Genomic DNA, 17900 nt, shown 5'->3' with positions numbered 1-17900 from the left:
CTTCCTAAGCGATGGACGCACAAAATCCTCATACGACTTAACTGATTATTGGCGGAAGATGAAGTAACAACGTTGCTGGTCAGTAGGGAAGGGGGGGGGGGTTCTCAAATTCCTTTACCCTCTGAGCAGCAACGTTGTCACTTATTTCCCCGCCAATAATCAGTTACGTCAAATAAGAATTTTGAGTGTCCATAGCTATGAAGACGACATTTCTAGGACATGTGAGCGCATCCAAAGTATCAAACCTTAATAAACCACCTTGAATCTAATTTACATCTACTTCTAATATATATAAGCATGAATTTGATAATGCAATTTTCGACATTCGACAAAAATGATCTTTTTAAAACATGTAATTGTAAGATAAATAAAATAACCAGATAAAAATTTACAAGAATATATTCAAGATGTTTGGAAATACTAACATTACGTTCGAATATCCAAATCCTACATTTCGAAATTACTAACAGTTCTTTCGAACTTATTAAAATAATGTTAAGAGAAATTTCACCAATTTTTGTATATCCTGATCATTCTGTTCGAAATATCGAGATGAAAAGTTCGTAATTTTTAAATTTTTACTGTAAATTTGATATATGCGAACTTAAAGGGACTGTACGCATAATTATAAGTGACCCTCAAGGTAAAGATGGCAATGCCCGATTCACGACGGTACCCATGGAAGCTTAGTCTGATCATGTATGAATTAGATACCATCCAAATCAAGGTTGAGAGGGTACCACTGGAAATCGGACATGCCTTTTTTTTAATGGACGGTCACTTCAAATACAACGTAAGTCCTGTAGAATTTAAAACTTTAATGGGTTTAGTCCAAATATACTGCAATACAAAATAATCACTGTTGGATCAAGTAACACAACTACCTTTATTCCTTTAGTGGTCGGGGATTGTATCAATACAATGAAGACAATTTTCTATTTATAATGCTTTGATTCACAAGCATTTTTCAAATTACAAGTATACAAGTAAATAACGAGAAGCTGACATCTTCTTTTTAGTTTACATGTTCATGTGCTTCAGCTGATTGAAAGATTGGTAGAAATTGAAAATTATAATAGAAAGTCGTCTTCTTGGTACATATGACGACGACAGTATGTAATATGTGGATATCATAACCCAAAAGTAAGTTTTAATTGAAAAATTTCCTTAATTGGAAGAATGTTATATTAAAAACACCAATACCTAAATTTAATAGTTTATAAAAAGCCACAAAAAAGTATTAATAAAATGGAGTTTTTCGTGTTTTTTTTAAATATTAGTTGAAACGAAGGCAGGAATTTATCAATGCTAAGAAGTAGTTAAACTAGGTAAGGATAAATAAAATAATTTTCTGTTGTGGCCTTGTTAACTTAACCTAATTCAGCAACTTATTATCATTCATTAACTTCTCCATGTTCAGTAGATTTTTAAAATTCAGGCAAAAGATCAAGTGACTGGGGTTATTTCTGATCTGATTTTAAGATCAATATAGAATCTTGCAGAGCAGTTTTGTTGATCATAATGATGTTAACAGCTCAGAGTTTTATTATCTTCTTTAGAAATATTGTTATTCCTATTAAGCTATGATTTAAACAGCTCACAGCTTTGTTGATCTTCTTTGGAAAGATCACTTCTCTTATATGAGCTTCATTGTGAACAGCTCTGCGCTTTGATGTTTTCTTTGGAAAGATCATTACCCTGATCAGAACTCAAAATTTGATCAGTATGAATGGTAAATGTTTTCTGCAAGCTGGCGTCCACTCTGCTTAGTTAGAATCATAGGCGACTAAAATTAAACAGCCATTAGTGAGAGTCAATTAGAGATATTATCCTTTCGACGAATTGGAATTGACCTCCATTATCAAGTTATTAAGATATTCTCAATTTTTGAAACTTTCAGTTTCTCTGATAACGGAATTAATTTACAAAGACAAATAAGTTAGACGAAATTTTTCTCTTTGTTACTGTTCAAGGTTTTAAATTGTATCATTTGTAAAAAATGGCATGAAAATATTTAAATAAATGGTCAATTAAGATTACGCCGACAGTGCCTTAAATGAAACCAATCTATATTATTAGTGTTATACAAAATTGCAGTAAAAGTCTAAACAGCTGAACCGATCGGCTACAATTTTTTTGTGGCAACTCACATGACCCCGGGGATATTGCAGGTCGAAATTGGATTTTTTTTTAAAAGTAACTATTTTTTTTATTTCAGAAATCCATCAGTTTTATAAAAAATCATCGAAAAACTATGTTTTCCAATTAAACTTTGAAAAAGCGGCGGCTTAAAAGTCAAAAGTTCAATGCTAAAAGTATTACTAGAAGAATGGCGCGAAGCGTTCTAGAGCAAATTACTAGAAATTTACCTAGCAGTGCCGCATCCACCGGTTCCATACATGAAGGACACGTAAAAGATCTAAAATAATAAATTTATATTCTAAATACAAGAATTATTTGTTACAGTGAGATCCAAAAAACTCTGGACTATGAAGACGATATTCAGGAGATATTTGGTTTGGACTGATTTACATAAACTTATCTGCTGCATTATTTAAAACAGTGCTTAGGATCCGGATCCGTTGGATCCGCAATATTTTGGCTTCCTGGATTCGGATCCGGAACCGCAAAAACATGCAGATCCACGGATCCGGATCCAAGGGGCAAAATATCGACCAAAAACTGAAAGAAAAAAAAATTACTCTCAAAACGCAAATCTGAACTATTGAAAAAAAGAGATTATAAAAATTTCCTTATTTCTGAATAGTTCATCAAGTTTTAGCATAAAATCAGACAAAAATCTTAAAGTTCTGCTTTGTTAAAAAAATTCAGTAAATTTTATTGAAATAACCTGGATAAGAGACCCAGCTAGCCCACAATCCCTTAGAGAGACCCAGCTAGCCCACAGTCCCTTAGAGAGGCCCAGCTAGCCCACAGTCCCATAAAGAGACCAAGCTAGCCCACAGTCCCTTAAAGAGACCCAGCTAGCCCACAGTCCCTTAAAGAGACCCAGCTAGCCCACAGTCCCTTAGAGAGACCCAGCTAGCCCACAGTCCCTTAAAGAGACCCAGCTAGCCCACAGTCCCCTTAAAGAGACCCAGCTATTTATCATCTTGGTTTTTGTGCTTTACAATCTATGAAGATACAGTTTGTTTGTTTGGCCGATCATAACTCAGGAACCCCTTGACTGATTTGCCTCGAATTTTAATTGGAGAACTAAGGAGACCCACGGAAATGTTCTTAGCTTTGTTTTGAGATTCTAAACTAGCCCATTATATATAAGAAATTATTTCCTTCCCCTAGCCCAGGGCCGGAGGGGTTCTTAAAATTATAGATTCCTGAAAAATTTTGTGGAAATTCAATTTGCTTTACCTCATAAGCCAATCATCAATGCAGACTGTATGATATGTATGCATGCAGGGTAGATATCTAAACAGTATTTACATCACTCCATTCCGCATTTATCCAGGTCCAGATTAATCTTAAATGGCGCGCAAAATGTAAAATTTCCCGGCTTCTGATACGCGACACTGATTGGTTGAATTTTATACACTTTTCAGGATACAAGTACAAGATTAGGTTAGTCTTGATATTAAGAAAAAGAGAGGATCAAATATTGATCTTGATATCCACCATTCTAAAGTTCCCAGCTCTGATCATCTTTTAATTGACGTAGTAACATTAACAAACCCATTGTTTAAAGTGACATTTCGGATTCACAACGGTTCCCTTTAGCCCTTTATCTGATCATCAACGATGGAGATATCGGTATTTTTTAATGGTTACTAATTGAGTAATTAGGAAACTCCTGTGTAACAATGATTTAAACTATGATATCACAGACACTTTCACCGCCAACTAAAACTTTAAAATAACCGACATTGGTATTAAACTATAAAATTACCGACACTGATAAAAATTATTTACCTGATCAGATCACCGACATTAAATTCAATCATACAGATTACGCATCTGAACAAAATCAATATTAAAGATAATATTCAATAAAAAAAAGACAATGGCTTTTATCGGTTCATACATAATAATTGTTTAACAAAGATCTATAAGAAAAATGCAAGGTTGAGCTTTGAAAATCATGGATCAAATATATATTTAAATATCTAACCCGAGTGGGCTAAAACTTCTTAATGGACCTCAACTAATTTCAGGGCTTGAAAGTGTAACCCTAAAATTTGAGTTTTTGATTTGGATTTTAAAACATCAGAAACTTGCAGGAAATACATTATTCGTGCAAATAAAATTGTCTTACATTTGTTACATTTGACAAAAACAAAGTTGACTCGAAACACAAAATTCAGAAACGTGACATTTATGAATTTTGTGTTTCGAATCAACAAGCATAAAAATCCAAGGAAAAATAGGTATTTTAGCCAATAGTTTAAACAAAAATAATGAATAGTATTCACAGTCTTCAGTCGCAACTTTGATACTTATATCATTATGTTTTCATAATTTTTTACAAGTGACTTTATGTGGTTTTTAGAAATTTGGTTCACTCGATTATGTTGAGATTTTCCATACCCATACAACCAGAGTTGAGCAAATTTAGATTAAAAGTGAAATCGATAATTTAATTTAATTTAAATTTTAATGTTTCTTTCAGTACTCACTCTCTGTTCTTCTTACAGCCATCAAAAGTTCCTGTTGGTAGATGTTGGATCAAACCAATCCGTTGAGCTATTTTAACCTTGAACAATAATAATAATTCAATCCATTAAATCAATCAATCAACCAACCAACCAGCCGATCANCCAACCAACCAACCAACCAACCAACCAACCAACCAACCAACCAACCAACCAACCAACCAACCAATCAATCAACCAACCAACCAACCAACCAATGAAAATTTAATGTACTAGAGCTCTCATCATAGTTCAATATTAACATTTTTAGATTTTCTTTTATTTATGTAACATTTCAGATCGATGGAGACCAGATAGAGGTCTGTAAAAAAAATTTAGAAAAATATGAGTTTAAAATCGCTCTGATTCACATTGTCATATCAACAGTCGCCATTTCCCTCTCAAATGCAACATTAAATAATTAAATGGTAGTTGCACAAGGAAGCACCGTGCACTTGCCGCGTTGAATTACAAGATAGAGGCTAGTATATATTTTAGGGTTAGGTTACGTAAGACAGGCTAGGGGCCGAGCGCTGCGGGGAGACAGGCTAGGGGCCGAGCGCAACTGCAAAAAACAGACTCTCTCTCTTTCTCTTGTAATTCAACGCGCACGTAACTTCCATTTTGTTTTTCTAGAATTTGATAAATAAAACTTCCTTAATTTTAGTGCTACAAATATATTATTGGGTGTGTAGTGTATCGATCAGGAATCAAAAGAAGATTTTTAAATGTAAAAATTAAACTATGATTAAAATTAAATTGAAGATTGAACTCAGAGCTCTAGTAGTGCCTAAAAGATAGTTTTTCAGACACCCTGTATATTTTCAAGAGCTCCCCTCCCTCCCCCCTTGGAGTGGTGGATTTTTTCCCCTTTCATGATACCGTTCAACCCAAAAATTTATTTAATTTCCCAATTTTGACCAAAAAGTCAAAAAAAATATTTTAAGGAAGGCGTTTCCACTTTCTGTGACGGAAAAAATGTTGAACAAGGGGACACGGAAAAGAAACTATTATTCCCTGTCCGGGGTCCATTATTTTACCTGTTCCTCCTCTGTTAACTGACTAGCAGACCTGGATTCCAAAAATTATGAAATAATACTTCATATATTTACTGTTTGAGAAATTGTTAAAATCTGCAATATTTTTATTTGTTTAACGACGCAGGAAGAAAAAATCTGTCAGATAACAGAGAATTTGTTTAATTACTCTTTAACTGTCCATTATGTTCTCTTTAGACTAATAAGAACAGAGGGTGGAAATCTTGTATTGTGGATATCGAGATCAATGCTTAATCTTGATCTTTTGTCAATCTGCAGATTTATTTATTCTTCATTCTACATGGCAGTCTTACCCAGTCAGTACAGGGGTTGAAAGGAGGCGGTATAATTAGAATGAAGACATGGAAAGGTAAAGATTTTATAGATCCTCAAATTGAAAGTGCCCACATTGGATCTCGATATCAAGTTCCCAGCTCTGAATAAATTACAGAAGCCAAAAACGTTAAAAACTGAAAAATAAAAATAAAAATATTTTAATTCAAAATCTAAAAAGAAACAATTATTTTTAACAGTTTTTTTAACTAAAAAAAATTTCACCGACAAAGCATTATAAACTGTAGAGAGGGCGGGGGTGAAGTGTCAGGGGTTGATAATAATTTTATTTCATTTTCCTTGAGACGTTGGGTGATGGATAATATACCGGAGCAGTCTGAGAATTCTCCTAAATAATATTTCGAGATTTAATTCTAATTCATCATTATCATTTGTCCTACACACTACTTTTCATTTGTCCTCCTGCACGTCATTTGTCCTACGAATCGTTTTCCTTTATATCATCGCACATTTTTTTCCCTAAACAATACGTCATTTGTCCTACACAACATTTGTCCTAACGCACATGAGGAATTGCTGTAAGACATCCCAGACCGCTGCCGCCTTTACATATCATTTGTCCTACTCAATACTCATCATTTGTCCTGCACACCATTTCTCCTTCTCAATAATTATCATTTGTCCTGCACACCATTTGTCCTTCTCAATACTTATCATTTGTCCTGCACACCATTGGTCCTTCTCAATACTTATCATTTGTCTTGCAACACCATTTGTCCTTCTCAATACTTATCATTGGTCCTGCAACACCATTTGTCCTTCTCAATACTTATCATTTGTCCTGCACACCATTTGTCCTTCTCAATACTTATCTTGTGTCCTGCACATCATTTTTCCTAGGAGTCATTTACATAAACGCACATTTTTTGTCCTCACATCTTTCGTCATTTACAATTCACATCATTATCCTACACAATACACGTCATTTGCCATTCACATAATTTTTGCCTACACATCTTTAATCCTACAAATCTTTTGTCCTACACATCATTTGTCCGACACTTCATTTGTCCTACACGTCATTTGTCATTCACGTCATTTTTCCTACACTTCATTTTTCCTACACATCATTTTTCCTACAGATGATTTGTCCTAGACACATACTCTGTCCTACACATCATTTGTCCTACACATCGTTTGACCTACACATCATTTGTCCTAGACACATCAACTGTCCTACGCATCGCTGTCTTTCACATCAAAATGGTGCACACTTTTGTCCTACATATCATTTGTTCTAAACATCATTTCTCCTACATAACATTTTTCCTCCACAATGCACATCATTTGACCTGACACATTATTTTTCATAGACACATGATTAGTCCTAGTTACATGATTTATCCTAGGCGCATGATTTATCCTACACATGATTTGTCTTACACATCAATATCATGCACATTTTTGTCGCACACATCATTTGTTCTTTACACTATTTTTCAACGTTTTTTGTCCTACACATCATTTGTATTTTTTATTTTTTGGCCTTAACAACACTTTCCGGCACATTTTTGTCCTACAATTAATTTTTCCTACACATCATTTGTCCTACACATAATGTTTCCTAAACATCATTTGTCCTAAACATCGTTTGACCTACAAATTATTTTTCAAACATCATTTTACGACACTTTATTTGTCCTGCACATCATTTGTCCTAAAAATCATTTGTTTTGAAAATCATTAGTCCTAAACATCATTTGTCCTACGCTAAAACCAAACTATAATAAATGTTACCTCGGCATAAGAAGAAGAGGTTTCCAATCGTTCAGTAGAAACACTGTTATTCCCTCCATCCCTACAAATAAAAAAATGGAGGTCATTTGTTTGGAAGAATTATCGCCCCCCCCCCCCCCAGGGGGGGAACCGGTTTTACACGTTTTTTGACATCAACTGACAGATTTCCCCCTTTGTACAATTTTTAAAAATTTTCCATAAAAATCATTATTATCCAAATAATTCTGTCTACTCCGATGTTTTAGGGGGTAAAAATCATTTTTGAAAGAGGGGAGGGGGAGCTTTAAAACATAACAGAAGCTTTATCTCACTAGGATCCTAATTCAGATCCGCTAGATTTTTTGCTTTATCCAAGAGACAAAATATAAACTAAACCTGTTACAAATAAAGAAATTTTAGACACAAATCTCAACTCTTAAAAATGAGATTATTAAAAATTTCAAGTTTCCTAATATATCTAAGGTTCATTAAGTTGTTTTCCTACCTACAAACTAGAGACAAAAATAGACAATTTTTCATTTGTTTCAGAAATTGTAATTAAAGTGTGGCCCCAAAAACTGTGGAATAGGTTGACGATATTTAACAATTGTTATGTGTTATAAAATAGTTAAACATAATTAAACTTTAAATAAAAAAATCCACATTTCTTCAGTGAAATGTTGTATCTCATGTTCATTAAACTATTTAAAATCATAATTTGAGTCCCAAAGTCGTCTTCCTATTTCACAGTATAAATTGTCCCAATGTAAATAATAAAATGTTCACCTAAGCAATGAAATATCGTCCTGGGTTGGGGCTTTCAAACAGTTCCCCATACTCCTGTACACGACAAAATAAATTTAAATTTTTCATCATTAAAAATAATTTCTTTGTGATTTTCTGATCAGGAATAGGTTTTTATAGTTACGAATCAAAGATACCACAGATAACAATGGAGGGTAAATTAAAATTACGCCAGTCCCTTAGTCCCTCAAAGAGACCCAGCTAGCCCACAGTCCCTTAGAGAGACCCAGCTAGCCCACAGTCCCTTAAAGAGACCCAGCTAGCCCACAGTCCCTTAAAGAGACCCAGCTAGCCCACAGTCCCTTACAGAGACCCAGCTAGCCCACAGTCCCTTAAAGAGACCCAGCTAGCCCACAATCTAAAAATATATAAATATATTCCTAAGCCAGGCCAGCATACTAGTGCTCAGTTCTTTTACTCAATCAGTCATTTATTTCAATTTAAATCTGAAAATAAATATTAGATAAAACATAATTTAAAATTAAAGAGGAAGGGTGCAAAAAAAGAGATGTTAGAACGTATACTGTTGGTAAACTATTGTGAGATAATTCGTAAAGGAATTCTTTTTAAAATTAAGTTTGTTCCAAATAAACAGCGAGTTTTAGAAAAAAAAATATATTTAGATTAAAAATGAATAGTTTAAGTAGTTGAAATAAGTAGCTGACATAGTTCGTAGTAAAACAAATTCTTTTCAATTTTAACAATTTATTTACTTGATCAGTAATTTTCTTCAATTTAAATCTAAAAAAATTATAATTACATAAATCAAGGATAGAAGTTGAGTTTTAGATATTTTTTTTTTCGTAAGAGACACTGTCACAATTTTAGAAATTTATTCCTCTATATTAATACAAAGATTCCAGAAATTGATAATATATAGGCAATTTTTCTTAAATATATAGTTTTTTCAAAGAAAAAAGTTTTATCAAATCTGGTCTCTGATCATAGTTTTATTAAGATAAAGACTTTCTTAGACATAATATGTTCCGTCTTTTGGTCTTTGACGCCCAGAGGCGCAATTAGGAGCTCCTAGAGACAGCTGGGGGCTTTTGTAGCTCTAAACCTACCTAAAAATCGTTCTATACGACGGACCCTAATTTATTTTATTAAATAAAAGAAATTACAGCACAAAAAAGATAATTTTATTAAAGCCAGAGTAAAGAAAACATTTTCTGATATATTAACGACAAGATATGTCCAAATCAATTGTAATGAAAAAATAATCATGGTCGTGTATGAAAAACAAAATATTTCTATAAGTTGTGTAGGTAACTGTATACCTTTTCTACGATGATTCATGATAAAATCGAAACCAACATGCTTACGGTTACATTTTGTTAAAATTACTAAACATGTTATTAAGTAATCTATTGGATTAATTGTGTTTATGTAATTTTTAATCAAAATAATCTTTGTTCTCCAAGTCAGCGTAAACCCATACAAAAGAATCTATTGACAAAATTCCAGCTGATTTCCGTAGACAGAAACATAATGTTGTTGTTGTTTGTTGGCAGAAAATGCTAGATATTTTGCGTATTATGTGCGTATTTTGGCGTTAAAGATTGTTGATAATCTAATATGATATGGGACGCTCTGTAGTTCTTAAATGTATTTTGAAGGGGGTAAAGCCGATTGGCAAGAAAAATGTATTTCCTCTTGAATGTCGTCTTTCTTTCAAATCATCAAACGATGCTACAGGGTGTCCCACGAAACATGACAATAACAAGACGACTTGAAAGTCGTCTTAGTCTTCTATCTACTTTAACATGTATGATTGGTGACATGGAAACGCATCAACACGGAAACGACTCAACACGGAAATGCCTCAAAAAAACAGAATCATAAAACTAATTTAATGTCGTCTTCTCTCAACTTAAAATTAAAAAGACTATATTCTACTGATTTGAAACAATTATTTCATAATTCTCCTAGCCCTGGCATTTCCAAAAAGTGGTCTGCGTTTTTTGTGCTTTTAATATTACCGGGAGCGGGGGAAGGCAGGCGGCCATGAGCCACCACTATTTCCCCTTCCGTACCACCACATTTGACTCTTCCGGGCAAAACTACTTTTTTAAATGGTGCATTCAGGGCCTTTAAAGTGTGATTTTAAAAAATCCAGTCGCGTCACGCAATACATATATATTTAGATCTCAATATTTAAGTGTTAATATGTAATAAGGATGATTTCTCTTAATGTAAACTGTAAAACTTTTTTTTGCAAATCTATTCTGATTTTCACAAAAAATGGCTTATATTTTTAAAAGCAATTTATGAATATTAAAAAAGACGCACCATAAAATAAACCGTCAGTTTTGAAGGGAACCCTTGTGTGAAAATGTGCAATGTGTTAAGAAAAAATTGCAAAAGGAACTTTATTTTTTGCAAAATCTGTAATTCGCATGACAGTAAATATTGTGATTTTTATAATATTTTCTTATTCTTCAGACTAACCTGAACAAATTGTCTCAGCTCCCTGAATACAAAAATTGACTTGGTTTACTTGCTAAAATCTAATTTAAACTACAGGGTGTCCCACGAAACATGACAGTATGCAAGAGGCCTTGAATGTCGTCTTGATTTTTGATATAATTTGCTGCGTTTATTTGTCAACCTAATTTTAGAAGTAAATTTCTAGAGATAATAATCACAAAATTCCCCTAGTCCTGCCATTTCCAAAATGTGGTCTGCATTTTTTGTGCTTTCAATATTGCCCGAGATATGAACAATTTCGTTTAGATTTCGACAATTTTGCTTTTATTTAACAAAATTGAAATCTGAACCAAATTCTTTATATCTCCGGTAATATTGAAAGCACAAAAATGCAGACCACTTTTTGGAAATGCCAGGGCTAGGAGAATTATGTGATAATTGTTTCAAGAATCATACATGTTAAAGTAGATAGAAGACTAAATGTCACAAATAAATTCAAATATCAAAGACGACTTTCAAGTCGTCTTGCTATTGTCATGTTTCGTGGGACACCCTGTACCTCTTTTTTTACAATTTCAAACAACTTCTTTAAATGTCGTCTTTTAAATGTGATGGCTATTTTAGATAAAGAGACTGCTTAATGAGGTTGAGAGATGAGTTGATGAGGTTGAGAGATGAGATGAGTTGCTTAATGAGTGATTTTTCGTTGTTTCTATTATGTTTCTCACATACAGGGTTACTCACAAAGGATGAGGCTGTCAAGACGACATGAAACTCTAAATCACGATTCCAAGGTTAAATTAAATCTTCTACCTTGAATACAATCTTTTAATAGCAATTATATATCTATTAGGCAAAGAAAGAAAGATGTTTACTATTGCAGAGAATAATAAATATAACTTCTCTGCAGTCTCTGAAGTCTCATTCTTTGTGGGTAACCCTGAATGTCTGAACCTTACAATATATTTAAACTTATCAAATTTTGTTTTCTATAAAAAGTTATGAGGAACAAAATTTCAATTGAATTGTAATGTGAGTGAGTGAGTGAGTGAGTGAGTGAGTGTGAGTGTGTAAGAGAGTAGACTTGTGTTAAGTGTGTATGATGAGGTGAGGGAGTGATGAAAAGACTGAATGAGTGATTGGATGAGGTGAGTGAATGAGTTATATGAGGTAATTGGATGATGGGGGAGTTGGTTAATGAGTGATTTTAAGATGGATTTAGTATAATGAGACAGTAATTGAATAATATTGTGATATTTGTGATATTTTAATATTTTAACTATGGCTTTATGCATATCAATTAAAATCTAGGAACCCCAGGAATACAGTAGCAGCAACAAATCCAGTGTTTTACCTTCTAATGAACACCCGGGAAGTACCACGAAGTACCCGATGTACCTGTTAAGTACCTGGAAGTATTCCCAAAGTACCTCAAAGTACCCCGAAGTACCTCACAGTACCCCAAAGTACCCCAAAGTACCCCAAAGTATCCCAAAGTCCCACAAAGTCCCCCCTAAGTACCTCATTTAGTACCCTAAAAAAACAAAGTACAGCGAAGTACCTCAAAGTACCCCAAAGTCCCCCAAAGTACCCCCAAAGTACCCCAAAAATAACCCTCAAAGTACCTCAAAGTACCCTAAAGTACCCCAAATTGCACCCAAAGTACCCCATAGTACCCCAAATAACACTTAAAGTACCAAAAAGTTCCTCAAAGTACGCCAAAGTACCTCAAAGTATTCAAAAGTACCCAAAGTACCACAAAGTACCCCAAAGTAACAAAAAGCACCCCAAAGTACCTTTCAAAGTACCCCAAAGTACCCCCAACAACCCCATAGTATCTTTAAGTACCCCAATGTACCTCACAGTACCCTCATAGTACCCCAAAGTACCAACAAAGTACCCCAAAGTACCAACACAGTACTAAAAAGTACTCAAAAGTATCCAAAAGTACCCCAAATTACCCCAAATTACCCCAAAATACCCAGCAGTACCCTGCAGTACCCCCAGTACCCAGTAGTACCCCATAGTAACAACCAGGACCCCCCCCCCCTGCAGTTTCCCCCAGAACCCAGCAGCTTACTCTGAGCCTGTGTACTCTGTTAACAGATTATACAAGCACTTTCCCTAAAATTGGGATTACAAATTGGCGTGATCGCCATCTCTTCCTCTGTTAATCAACCTGCAGCTGTTAAGTGCTAAACCAGCATTAGATCAAATATCAAAGGTTTATTCCCTCAGATTGCAAAGGTACAGGGAGTATACATTTTGAGTTTGTGGCAAAGACTCAATTCCTTTACAAATAAAAAAAATTGTTTATACTAAACATTTGCTTTCCTTGCATGTATGTCGAATTTTAACCCTGTCGAGCTAGAGGACAACCCTAAAATGAACAGCATACGTTCTGTGTTCCAAGTTAATTGAATCATTAATTATAATGATTATTATATCTGTTGTTATTATTTTTATTATTATAATTATTTTATTATTTTAATTTATGAATTATTATTATTATTATTATTATTATTATTATCATCATTATTATTATTATTATTATTGCTATTTATATAATAAAACAATATACATTCGTATATATGTTCCCTATAGCCGACCAAACTTCTGGACCAAACGGACTGACATTTTTGTTGACACTCATGTCATGGGTAACGTAGGGGGTGACAAAGGTTAAAAAATCTTTTTTTTTCAATGGGCAACGCTGGGCCCTTCAGCTAGTAGTTCTTTATCATAAAATAAGACATTCATAAGTTCCCTATAGCCAGCCAAACGGCTAGACCGAATGGGCTGAATTTTTTTGTTATTATTATTATTATATTATCATCATTATTATTATTTCTTGATTTATGTCATTATCCATAATCTTCTAAAATAACTGTAAGCTGTCTTGTAAAAGTATTTGTTTAAAGAATTACCACTAGAGGTCTCTGCTAGTCTAAATAAAAAATAAAGCAATGTATCTATATTACAACTCAATAGATTTAAAGTTTTTAAAATGGATTCAAACATGAAAAGAAACATTTCAAATATTTATATTTTATAAGGATACACTGAACTTTAATTTTCCACGACTAATTTAAAAACATTTTCTTTAATATCTTACAAATATTGTTTCTCTAGTATGCAATCATGAACACTGTACTGCACCTCTCTCTTGCTGGGTGAGTTGGAGGTGTGTACGGTGTATAATGTACAGTTCAGTACTGTACATGGATTATGTCAGTAGATAGAACAGTGAACACATAACCCTGTACAACGATCGTGTACCCAGACACGAGTTGTACTAATATTTTGTATTGTGACAATTTCACAACTAATGTTTTGAAACAGGTATAACACCTTTGAAAACAGTAAACAGTTGTTTCAATTAAAAAAATAAAATTGTGCAGTTTTACAACTCAAGCACTTTGATAAATTTCAATTTTATTTATACATTTATTCACATTAGTTTAGTAAGGCTAAATTTAACGTGAAACACTTTGTATATAATTTTGTTCTAAAGCCCGGTTTCAATGATATCTCAATCATTAGTTGCAGTCTCTCGTTTTTGTATTTAAAAAAGGGGAATATAATTCGTGATGTGGTTATGGTGAGGTTTACTGTATAACAGGGTGCCCTGCATCTAGTTGTTCATGAATTTAAAAATTAAAAATGTTTTAATTGAGATTTTAAAAATCAATTAATGAAGCATTTTGCATGTTTCATAAAATGATGCAATGTGGATCACTCTCTTTATGCGTAATGCGTAATTCTTCGATTTCACATTGTCTTGGATTGCAAGTTTATAGACACTCGTACGCAATATTCTTGCCTTGTTAACCCTACACCCTCCCCCCCCCCCAGCTCCTCTGCACCATTCAATGTGTTTATTTAACGCGAACGCCCCATATTAAGACCCCTCCCCACCCCTCCTATGAATAGATATTTATTTTAATTATAAATCTACCTATTTTAAAAGTTGTTTTGATATGTATTTAACATTAAACACATTAAACCCCTTCCCCTCTTAAGCACCCGCCACCGCCCCCCCCCCCCTACACCGAAGCCCATACATCCTGGCTTGGGGTGGAAATTACATATGGAGAAGATCTATCTAGTCTGTATACCTCTACCCAGCCTTGGTATCTACCTGAATTATCTATCTATCACCACATGGGTATCTATCTATCTATACATTTACGTCTATCTATCTATTTATCTATCTATGTGAAGGAGAGAAATCTAACAACAGTTCCTATAAGCGTCAAGCGAATGCAAGGACTAACTAACTCTTATTGTGTACATATACAGTGATTTAAACGTAAAATAATGGTTGTAACTTGTACAATTAATTATTACTTAAGATATTTTAAGGTTTCAGTTCGCTACCATTTTAAATCAATGTATTAATGTCAATTAATGTATATATTGTTATTATTTTTCAACCCAATTTTTTGAAAGAACTATTTGGACGTAAAAATTACTAATATATTTAAATACTCGGAGTCCGAATTTAATGAATTTAAGACGCGTCTCAAATCCCCAAAAAAACCGGTTTTAACTGAGCGCCGGCTTAAATCTTGAACAATTGAATATAATTTTAAGTGGAACCAACCATATTTGAGCCGCGGCTTAAATTTAACCCGCGGCTCAAATTCTTTAAATTCGGCCTCTGTTTATATGTACCATAAATAGTGCACAATACTATAGGCCGTGCAGTGTCCCAATAAACATGGGAATTAAGTGACGAATTCGCGATATCGTCTTTTTAAATAATTCTTTGATTTAGTATAGTGATTAGTGATGCAAACTGAGAAAGCTGTAATATCCGTAAGATTTTCGTCTGCTTTATGTTTACAATTTGTTTGTTTATGTTTTGACTGCATATACGAATTTACTTAGGAAAACAAGAAATTTACAGTATACTAACAGAGTAAACTTGTCCGTCTTTACTGTTCATCTTGCGGAGACTTATAAAAACATCTTTACAGCCATTTACCGTTTTCATAAAATAAACTATAGCAGACATAATAATATTATGGCTTTTGAAATTAGGTATTACAATGCTAATTCATAACAAAGACGATAGAAAGATAGTCTTTCTCAAGGGTAGCCGTCAAAAAGTTCGTAAAAAACGCTTTTGGAAATGAAGTCCTAAATTTTAGCACTAAAAAGTCCTGTGGAAAAAAGTCCTGAAATAAAAGGAAAAAAGTCCTCTTTATAGTCGAAAATGCCTAGGAACAAAGGATGTTTACTAACTATGGGAAAAACAGACAGATATTTAATATGAGATGCATAGAAGAGTGATTTTATTTCCTGAAACATGGCAGCCCCCATATTATTCTAGGGAAAAAAGTCCAAGGAATCTAAAAATTAGGACTTTATTTCCAGTGACATTTTGTCCTAGGACTTCAGAAAATTGGGACTTGTTTAGTGAAGTTTTTATTTCCAGGTTTTTATTTCCAGAAACTTTTTTCTTGTGACTTTGCATGGACGTGAGATCCAAATCTTATATTAGACGTGATCATCACAATTTCTCTTCCTAAAGATTTGTTGAGAAGGACAATTATTTTTATAAAATAATAATATGTACCCGGATAAATTGGTATTCTCATGCATAATAATGCCTAATTTTTAAACTTGACGAGGTCACGAAATCGTACCAGAAATACTGCATGAATTATAACTGCAGGTGAATGTGGATGTGAATTAATGAATGAATGAAAGAAAGGATGTAAGAGAGTAATTCGGTTTTAGAATATAATAAAAAAAATGTTTACAGCATTTAGGAATAATTTACCCAATTTTACAAAAAAAAAATTACATTTGAATTTTTTATTTTTAATTAATTGGCGTGGTGGATGTTAGAATTTTTCGGCGATAAACTCACAGATTATAGGAATTCGAATTGTAGATGTTGTACTATAATAAAAAAATCGTTTTTATAAATGTGAAAGGATGAATATGCACGAATATATGTGAAAGAATGAATATGAATGAATGAATATAAACGGATGAGTGATTCTGAAAGGATGAACTAATATAAAAGAATTAATACGAATGAATCAATAAAGAAAGAATGAATGTGAATGAATCAATAAAGAAAGAATGAATGTGAATGAATCAATAAAGAAAGAATGAATGTAAATGAATCAATAAAGAACTAATTGATAAGAATGAATCAATAAAGAAAGAATGAATGTGAATGAATCAATGAAGAGAGAATGAATGTGAATGAATCAATAAAATAAGAATGAATGTGAATAAATCAATGAAGAAAGAATGAATGTGAATGAACTAATTCAAGAAAGAATTGATATAAATGAATCAATTAAGAAAGAATGAATGTGAATGAATCAATAAAGTAAGGGTGAAAGGATGAATTGAAATAGGAAAGAGTGAATGAATGAATGACTCAACTAGAAAAGAATGCGAGCTGATAAGTTCTTGAATAAATTACGGGTTGCAATTTTACACTCGTCAAAGGAATTAAAAGTTCTTTCCACAAACTCTGATTTTCTAATCCTTACATTTGCACCCCAATGTCGTAGACATTAGATATTTCATTTTCAAACTATAAAGTCTGGTTGGATCAAATAATCTAAGTTTGAAATATAAAAGGTTTAAAACATCAGGTGGCAAAGATCTTTGGATAAGAAAATTTGAGTTTGTGGCAAAGATTCCTTTCTAGCTTCAGAAATATTTTCCAACCTTTCTTGCAAGTGTATGCAGTGAAAAAAATAAGTTTTTGAAGAAAATGTGAATTTTTATTTTGAAAGAATAATGTGTTCACCCCTGGAACCATGGAAGCAAAAGAAACTGCAGGCGCTCCGAGTTGTATTCTTGTGTAGACCTTGTTTTCTCTAGTTTCTAACCACTGAATAGTGAATATAAACCAGATACAGAATCAGGGGCGGATACA

General features: G+C 33.2%; 1 protein-coding gene across 1 annotated transcript; it reads right to left on the bottom strand.

Moving 5' to 3' along the window:
* Positions 1 to 1287: 1287 nt before the first annotated feature.
* LOC111714069 (RING finger protein 11) lies at positions 1288 to 9008 on the bottom strand. The gene is made up of 10 exons (XM_023489087.1): positions 8938 to 9008; positions 8540 to 8593; positions 7775 to 7835; positions 6316 to 6365; positions 5687 to 5717; positions 4632 to 4708; positions 3928 to 3972; positions 3373 to 3429; positions 2370 to 2419; positions 1288 to 1786 (listed from the first exon to the last, which is right to left on the bottom strand). The coding sequence occupies exons 1-10, from the start codon at positions 8952 to 8954 to the stop codon at positions 1767 to 1769; spliced, it is 462 nt and encodes a 153-aa protein (XP_023344855.1). The 5' UTR covers positions 8955 to 9008; the 3' UTR covers positions 1288 to 1766.
* Between the last annotated feature and the right edge of the window lie 8892 nt (positions 9009 to 17900).

Source organism: Eurytemora carolleeae, unplaced genomic scaffold, assembly GCF_000591075.1.
Source record: "Eurytemora carolleeae unplaced genomic scaffold, Eaff_2.0 scaffold881, whole genome shotgun sequence".
NCBI classification, from domain to species: domain Eukaryota; kingdom Metazoa; phylum Arthropoda; class Copepoda; order Calanoida; family Temoridae; genus Eurytemora; species Eurytemora carolleeae.
The sequence above is the reverse complement of the archived record's forward strand: the minus strand, read 5'-3'. Positions and strand labels throughout refer to the sequence as shown.

What these genes read in the sequence shown, in the direction of transcription:
- LOC111714069 (XM_023489087.1), bottom strand. An exon ending in GACGATATTTCATTGCTTAG is followed by an intron (nt 7,836 to 8,539) that starts GTGAACATTTTA and finishes TTTTATTTGTAG; the next exon opens with GGATGGAGGGAATAACAGTG. An exon ending in GGCTGTAAGAAGAACAGAGA is followed by an intron (nt 3,973 to 4,631) that starts GTGAGTACTGAA and finishes GATTTTGTTCAG; the next exon opens with ATGCGTAATCTGTATGATTG.